The sequence below is a fragment of the Myotis lucifugus genome, unplaced genomic scaffold, assembly GCF_000147115.1.
Source record: "Myotis lucifugus unplaced genomic scaffold, Myoluc2.0 scaffold_109, whole genome shotgun sequence".
NCBI lineage: Eukaryota > Metazoa > Chordata > Mammalia > Chiroptera > Vespertilionidae > Myotis > Myotis lucifugus.
Genome location: NW_005871157.1, coordinates 1,355,476 through 1,364,194, shown reverse-complemented (window position 1 = coordinate 1,364,194; position 8,719 = coordinate 1,355,476). Strand labels below are relative to the sequence as shown.

The 8,719-nt window shown below is 45.2% G+C and overlaps 1 protein-coding gene across 3 annotated transcripts in view; it reads right to left on the bottom strand.

Annotated features, from left to right (window-relative positions):
* RTF1 (RTF1 homolog, Paf1/RNA polymerase II complex component) overlaps positions 1 to 6,943 on the bottom strand; it is a 61,111-nt gene extending 54,168 nt beyond the window's left edge. The window contains exon 1 of one of the 3 annotated variants that reach the window (XM_006093046.3): positions 6,737 to 6,943. In XM_006093046.3, coding sequence (XP_006093108.1) covers positions 6,737 to 6,943 — 207 coding nt within the window. The remainder of the gene's footprint in view (positions 1 to 6,736) is intronic. The other 2 variants (XM_023757486.1, XM_014459449.2) reach the window with 2 other exon arrangements.
* Positions 6,944 to 8,719: the final 1,776 nt, after the last annotated feature.

The following is an 8,719-nucleotide window of genomic DNA, read 5'->3' as shown; positions in this document are numbered from 1 at the left end:
TCTTTCAATGGTTTCTCATAACCCTCACAGTAAAGTCCAAAGTCCTTAACATTGCCTACACTGCCAGAAGCTTTAAACTTTCTTTTTTGCTTTTTTCCCCTTTAAACTTTTTAACCCCAGCACACTGTACATAAATTATACCTCATTATCCTGTATACATGTACATGCATGTACATGAAACATGTGTCACAAAACAATACTTATTACTACTAGGTCTGACACACTTGATGTTTTCTATTAGGTTCAACTTTATTTCTTTTTTTTTTTTTAATATATAAATATTTGATTGATTTTACAAAGAGGGAAAGGGGTAAAGAATTAGAAACATGGATGAGAGAAACATCGATCAGCTGCCTCCTACACGCCTCCTACTGGGGACCAAACTGGCAACCAAGATACATGCCTTTGACCAGAATCGAACCTGGGACCCTTCAGTCCGCAGGCCGAGGCTCTACCCACTGAGCAAAACCGGTTAGGACTTCCTTTCTATTTGTAATGCTGGCTGTGATCCACTAAACTGGGTTTTCCATCCTCAGAGAGTCATACAGCAAACTACTTCTACAGCTTCATTTGCACCACTCTCTCTACAATTTCAGTAACTGTGCTCCTTTCAGTTTCATGAGGGTACTAGGTCCTTCCTGCATCAATGCTTTTGTACATGTTGGTCCCTCAACCATGAACACTCAACACTTCCTCGTACTTGTCAGTCTCCTAATCTCCTTTCTCTACCATATATTCCAGGTCTCAGTTTAAATGTCACTCCCACCAGGCTAATATAGGATCCCTGGTCATACTCTCACAGTATCCTTGCTCTTCCTTCATACAGTCTACAGTGAAATGCCTCTGAGCAATGCCTGCCCTTGCCCCTCCCTCCCACTCGCTCTCACTGCCCTCATTTTATCTTTCTGCCTAAGCTCCTTGAAAACAGAAACTTCTATTTTGTTCACCCAGTAATCCTAGTGCCTTGCACTGTCCAACACATTTGTTGAAAAACAAATAATCTTGCCCAGCCAGTGTGGCTCAGTGGCTGAGCATCAACCTATGAACCAGGAGGTCACGGTTTGATTCCCAGTCAGGGCACATGCCTAGGTTGAGGGCTCCATCCCCAGTAGGGGTGTGCAGGAGGCAGCCCATCGATGATTCTCTCTCATTGATGTTTCTCTCTCTCTCTCCCTCCCCCTTCCTCTCTAAAATATATTTAAAAATAAATAAATAATCTCAATAAATAATCTCTGCCATTGGGGAACTTATAGTCTAGGAAGGGAGCAATAAGAACACTAACAGACTGGTGTCAAAAGATGGGTTTTGAATTTTTCCTAAGAACCTCCCTGTGAAATTATGAAATGAGTTACATGCAACATTAGATGCAACATTATGACACAAATGAAAAACTTCACAAGTAAACACTGACACTTCTCACAAGTTCAGCCTAGACTTTAAACTCTGCTCTAAAAGAAGAAGAAGAAAAAAGACTATATTAATGAGAAGCACAGCTTTTAAATTTCCCAACTTTAATGGAGAAGGTTTATGGAAGGTACTTTATAACATTGACATTCTTTACATATAATGTCTAAAAATAATTCCTAGAAAATACTTACGGGCTCTATTTTTCTCAAAGACAATTTTAACTATTGCTACTTAAAGTAGGATGAGCAGAGAGAAACAGGACATGAAAACTTGATCACTATTTTAAATAAGAAAGGAAATTATTAAATAAAGGATGCCAATATGCATGTAGCTCAATTTTTTTTTCTTGAGGAAGGCAGAGTAAAGTTTTTATAAATGCTGTATTGATCTGAATAGAGAACTGATTTCTTTATTACCTTTGACACTTTTCATTTTCTAGGATCCACTGCATAAAATAATGCCATAAAAAGTGACACACATTATCTCCACGGAGGCACATGATGGAGTAAAAAGCCTAGGTGCGTCATGAATTCTGTTTTGTTGTTGTTTTTTTCCAAGAGGCACCAATGGCAAATATCTTCATGATTTGTAATTTTTAATGTTGAAGAAAGGATGTGACCAACATAAAAAGTAAGGTTGCTATCAGGTCACATGTTAAAAAAGAAATCCTTCAAATTCTCTAAATTTTGAGTCTTAAAAACCAATGAAAGTTAAAAAAATATAAACAACTCCTACTCAGTTACTACATACCTCTTGCCCTCAAGAAAAAAGGCAAAAAAGAAATAGGCCTCAATAAAAAGCATCCCAACAATTCAAATAGCTTCACAGATCTACAAGAACTAGCATCTCTGCCACCTTAAACATCTCTGTTAAATTTCTTCAATTATACCTGAACACATTCTGACTGAGACAGGAAGTTATTTCTCTCCCAAACTACTTAGAGTGTCTCACTAAAAAGATTAACTTGCATCCAGATAGTGGTCTCAGTCATTAACATAAATAAGCACCTGAGCTGTATGTGGTAAAAATTCAATGTCCAGGGTTCTATCCCCTTGAAGGTCTGATTCAGTAGGTCTGGGATGCCAGTCCCTGCAAAGTACATTTTGAATAAGCATACCAGGCAGCTTCTGACATAAGTGATCCTCTTCTCACCACCAGAAAAAACAGTGCAGAAGGCTCACCTGCCTCACCTTCCATTAGGACCAAGCTGGAGATAATATTTCTGACATAACAGCTTAGATTCCCATCTGGAAAACCCAGAGACAAAGGACCTCTTTACTAACTGTGCTCCACTATCTCACCAGACACTCAGAGATTTGTCACAGTTTATTCTTTTTCACAAGGACAATACACAAGACAGCAAAAACGATGTTATATCCCCAATGAAGACCCAAAACTAGATGGAGCAGCCCAAGGCATCTGTTAGGAGAGCCCAGAGTATATTAGTTTTGTTCTGAGGATTCTTTTTTTTTTTAATTGATTTTAGAGAGGGAGAGAGGGAGGTGGAGGGAGAGAGATTGAGAGAGAGAAAAACATCTATTTGTTGCTCCATTTATAGCCATGTGTTCATTGGTTGATGCCTGAATGTGTCTGGGGATTGAACCCGAAACCTTAGCATATGGGAACAAGGTGCTAACCAACTGAACAATCAAAAAACGGCGCTCTGAGGATTCTTTTTTTTTTTAAATATATTTTATTGATTTTTTACAGAGAGGAAGGGAGAGGGATAGAGAGTTTGAAACATCGATGAGAGAGAAACATCGACCAGCTGCCTCCCGCACACCCCCCACTGGGGATGTGCCCGCAACCAAGGTACATGCCCTTGACCGGAATTGAACCTGGGACCCTTCAGTCCACAGGCTGCTCTAGCCACTGAGCCAAACCGGTCCCGGCTGAGGATTCTTAAAGAACTCCAAACCAGGCTGACTTTGAACTTCTACTAATAGTTTCTGGTGAAAACTTCTGGAGGGCAGATCTTTCTCTGATTCTCTGACAGCCTGGGACAGTGCTGAACAGACAGACTGAAGGCATTGGTACCTCTCTTAGGATGTGCAGGGAAAGGGAATTCTGATCTGGTTCCCATCTGATAAGAGAATGTCAATGAGTGGTTGAAGAGGAGGAAGCTTTAGGTATTGCCTGTCTGGCATGACTCAGTGGTTGAGCATAGACCTATGAACCAGGAGGTGACTGTTAGATTCCCGGTCAGGGCATATGCCTGGGTTTCAGATTCAATCCCCAGGAGGGGCACCGACTGAAAGCAACTGATTGATGCTTCTCTCTCATCTCTCTCTCTCTCTGTCTCTCCTCCTTCTGCATGTCCTCGGGTGATGATAAAAAATAAAAATAATGGCCCAGATGGTTTGGCTCCCTGTTTAAGCATTGACCTATGAACTGGGAGGTCACAGATCAATTCCTGTCAGGTAGGGGCCCAGACTGCCAGCTTGATCTCCAGTGTGGGGCGTGCAGGAGGTAGCCTATCCATCGATGATTCTCTCTCATCATTGATGTTTCTATCTCTCTCTCCCTCTCCTGTCCTCTCTGAAATCAATAAAATATATTTTTAAAATGTATTAGGTATTACTTGCACATTTCATGCTAATTTCTTTTTACAAATAGATAGTTGGGTTTAAAATTGCAATCCCTTCCAACTCCAATTCCTACTTCAGAAAAGTTCTGTGTGGATCTGCCTACCACAAAAGGAAGATCTGCACACATTTCATTCGTCAGATTCTGTGGGAAATCACTAAGGACAGAATAATCAGAATAATTTGCTTAGTTTATTCATCATCAGAACAGATACCTTAAGAGTGCTTTCCCAAGGAAGCCCCGAATAATCTTATAATTGGTGTACCAATTTTCTCTAAACTAGTCAAACTTAAATTGTAGCAACATGAAAAATGGCCATAAAACATTCTCATTTTGCAATATGAAAACTTTAAAAACTAACAGATTAAGTTGGTACAGTGGAAAGAGTATATGCCTTGTTGTCATGCAGGTCTGGGTCCAAGTTCCAACTCTACCACATACAAGTTGCATAAATCTCACTAAGTTACTTCTTCAATCTTCCCTTTCTTCATATGTAAAATGGGGAAAATGATACCAACCTCAACATAATTTGAAAATTTGACAATGTAAATAAAACACCTAATTAAGATGGTCAGTTCACCCTAAGCACTATGCAAATGGTAGCTGATGCTATTATTTAAAATATCTACATTTCTACATTGGAAAATAGCAAAAAAAGAAAAAAGGGTTCTAATTCTTCCAAGCGTTAGTCTAAAATTATCAACTGGCCTGGCCAGCATGACTCAGTGGTTGAGCTTCGATTTATGAACCAGGAGGTCACGGTTAGATTCCTGGTCAGGGTACATGCCTGGGTTGCAGGCTCCATCCCCAGTGTGGGGTGTGCAGGAGGCAACCAATCCAAGATTCTCTCTCATCATCGAAGTTTCTCTCTCTCTCTTCCTCTCCCTTCCTTTCTGAAATCAATAAACTACATAGTTTAAAAAAACACACAAAATTATAACCAAATTTTACAGTCATGAATATTTTTCCCCCTGGCTGGCATGGCTCAATGGTTGAGCATCCGTCTATGAACCAGGAGGTAACGGTTCTATTCCCGGTCAGGGCACATGCCTGGGTTGCAGGCTCCATCCCCAGTGTGGGGTGTGCAGGAGGCAACCAATCCAAGATTCTCTCTCATCATTGAAGTTTCTATCTCTCTCTTCCTCTCCCTTCCTTTCTGAAATCAATAAACTGCATATTTTTTTAAAAAACAAAATTATAACCAAATTTTACAGTCATGAATATTTTTCCCCCTGGCTGGCATGGCTCAATGGTTGAGCATCCGTCTATGAACCAGGAGGTAACGGTTCTATTCCCGGTCAGGGCACATGCCTGGGTTGCTGGCTCGATCCCCAGTGTGGGGTGTGCAGGAGAGAGTCAATAAAACATATTTTTTTAAAAAAGAATATATATTGTTTATATCTTTATAAATTTCAGGAGCCTTTCAGTGGGAATATTTTCAACTTACTTTTCAATTCTTATCCCAAAACAATTCTGATAGTTCTCCAGAGGTCTTTTCAAAACAGCCCTCTTTTCTTCAACATATCTCCTGCCCCTCCTCTTAAAGTCTTCCTATTTCATGCTCTAATATTTTAGCCCTGAGATCTCTGGCCTAATACAAAGGACCCGCACCAAATCATTTATACAAAAGCTTTATTTGCAAGTGCTTGTACCAACATTCTTACAAATACTTGATCCTTACAATAGCCCAAGTAGATATACAAGGTCTAAGTTATATCTAGATTTACAGTTACGACCAAAGATACATCACTAGAAAACAGCATAGCCAAGCTTATAACTCAAATTGTCAGATTCCAAGTTCAGCACTTTTGCGGACTCAACTTATAAAGCTACTACTTCTTGCATGTTTTCTTCATATCATTTATTCACAAAACATGGGGGGGGGGGGAACCCTCTTTGTATCTCCTGATATCACTACAGTACTGCTACAAAGGACAGCTTCCTCCCTGCAGTATTTTCAAACAATCCCAACCATTAAAACCAAAAGTTGCTTTCCATAGTTCCTGCACAATCTTCAAGTAAGAAAGAACTCTAGGATGCTTCATGAAAACGGCCAAGAGGCCCCGGCCACAGTCCCTCCATACAGTCCCTCCACCTCTGCCCTCTTTCCTCCTCCTAAGAGTTTTCTTCAATCTGACATCTCATCAGGGGCCCTCTCGACCCGAACGACCCTAGTTGCCAAATACTAGATTCGTGCGCGCAGCTAAGTCTTCCTCGCCAAGCACCGCGGAGGTTCTCTGGAACATTTAGGGTGTCGCCCCTTTTCTCCGTCCACACCCCTGTCTGAAAAACTTCCCCCGCACCTTCTTCGCCACCCCACCCCCAAAGCCCCACGCTCACCCCTTGCACCTCCTCCAAAACCTCCAGCCTCCTGGGTTGGCGGGCGATACTTCCTATCTCTCCTGGCCCAGATCGCCTGGCCTGCAGCCTGCTGCCCCGATCTGGACCCAGCAGATCACGGACCCCTCCGGTCCCCCGAACCCGAGGCCCACCAGCCCGATCCCTGCCCCGCCTCCCCGCCCAAGGCGCCAAGTACTCGGGGCTCCTTCTCCAGGCCCCGGCCGGACTCCGAGGGCCCCAGGAGCTGCGGGGAGAATAGGAAGGAGGCGGCAGCAGCGGTCAGGGCACGGGGCGGGCCGGGCGCTAGGGACCGGTGACCCCGGGCCCGGCCGGCTCCCAGCTCCGGTGGCACGGACTCAGCCCGCCCGCTCCGCCGGCCCGCGCCTTCGCGGCCTGCCCTCACCTGATCCAGGTTCTCGTCGCTGCCGCTGTCCTCCGTGTCCGAGTCGATCACCACGCGGCCTTTCCGCTTCTTTACCATGGTGGTCCCCCGGCTCCCACGCCGGACGCCGCCCGGACTCCCCTCTAGCCCGTCTGCCAGTGGGACAGCCACTGCCACTGCCACCGCCGCCGCTGCCGCTGCTCGACCCACACAAAGGCGACCGCGCATGCGCGCTCCGCTCCGCCCCTGGCCCCGCCCCCCGCTCGGCGCACGCCGTTCGCCGGCTCTCGGCGCCCCTCCCTGCCCCGCCCCCGACGTAGCGTGAGAGGCGGGGCCCGGCACCCGGCGTGGTTCCCGGCAGTGGATCACTTTCCTCCACCCTGCGCGGGCTCTTGGAAGTCCTGGGTGTGTTTCCGCTGCGGGCCCAAGCTTGATGGGCTGTCTACCTGTCGGGGACTGGAGCCGCCAAGCATCTGGGCCCTCTCTGAGGAGCCTTTCAACTGTCCGACACTGATGCAGTGGCGAGGGCGACGTCACGGGCTGCCCTCCGGGGAGACACGCGTCTCCCGGACTCTGCCGAGGGCACCCGTTGGGGAATGAAGCTTTCCTGCCTAGGTTGTGCAAGTGACAGCTGAGCTGGGACCTGGAGGATGCATCTGAGTTACCCACAACAACCGTAGAGGGAAGGGTGTGCTTAGCAGAGAACCGCGTGGGCAAAAGCCGTGATAATAGAAAAAGCTGGGTTCAGGGAACTGAAAGTGTATTATGGCCGAGCAGGTGGCAGGGAGTGTGGGAATAAGACGGAGGAAGGACCAGCGGCCACGTGCTGAGTCCAATAAGCTGTATTAGTAAGTATTGGAAGATTTAAGCAGAAGAACGACGTTATTACATTTGTGTTTTAAAAAGATTACTCTGCTTCCCCAGTGTGGTGAGTGCGCTAGAAGGCAGGGAGAACATATAGCAAGGGATGATGGTGTCCTAAACGAAAGAAAAAGCAGTAGAAATGGACGGATAATTTGGAATTTAGAATTACCAGGTCTTGGAGATCAGCTGGGAAAGGAGTAAAGTGAGGTCGCAGACATAAATGACACGCAGGCCCTGGCATAGGAAGCTGGTGGTCCGTGGGCCCTTCATCAAGATAAGCAACACATGTGGGAGGAGGTTTCAGAAACTGGTGTTAATGGGAAATAAGTTCAGTTTCATGCCTGTTGAGTTGGAGGTCAGCTGATTAAAAGGGCAGCTCCAGAAGTCCTTTCTTTGTGGGATTTGGCATATAGAGTAGGGAGCATAAACAATAACAACTTGACACCTTCTGAAAACTTTTTGGAGTCCATTAATTCATTATTCTGGTAGTGAACTTGGGAATCAGACCACAGACTTCCCTAGGTGCCAGAGGCCGGTCCATCCTTGTTGCTTGACACAGCTTCTCCATTTCTAGCCAGCCTGAAGCCTGTGAGATGGAATTCTCCTTTTAGTGGCCCAACCATATCTTTTGTTTTTTTAATCACCCGAGGATATTTTTCCATTGATTTTTAGAGAGAGTGGAGGAAAGAGGGAAAGACAGAAATATCGATGTGAAACACATCAATTGGTTGCCTCCAGCATGTGCCCTGACCAGGGCCCAGCTGGGACCAGGGAGGAGCCTGCAACCCAGGTATGTGCCCTTGAGGCAATCGAACCTGGGACCCTTCAGTCTGCAGGACCCTTCAGTCTATCCACTGAGCCAAACCGGCTAGGGCCCAACCATCTCTTAATGTGTTCAGGGTCTAAAAACTTGCTCAGATCCGAAATTTGGCCAAGGATGGTCACTTTTTATTGGGGCAACTGCCCTCAGCCCTCTTATCACCCTTCTGATTGAAAATTTAGGAGTACCCTTGTTGGCTTCCCATCTATTTTGCCAATGGGGATGTTTATTGTGTTCTGTTAGCCATTTCCATAATTCTCTGAGGGTCAGGCCTTCTTGGCTATAACTCTGACCTTTCTGCTCATAATTGCATCTACCTG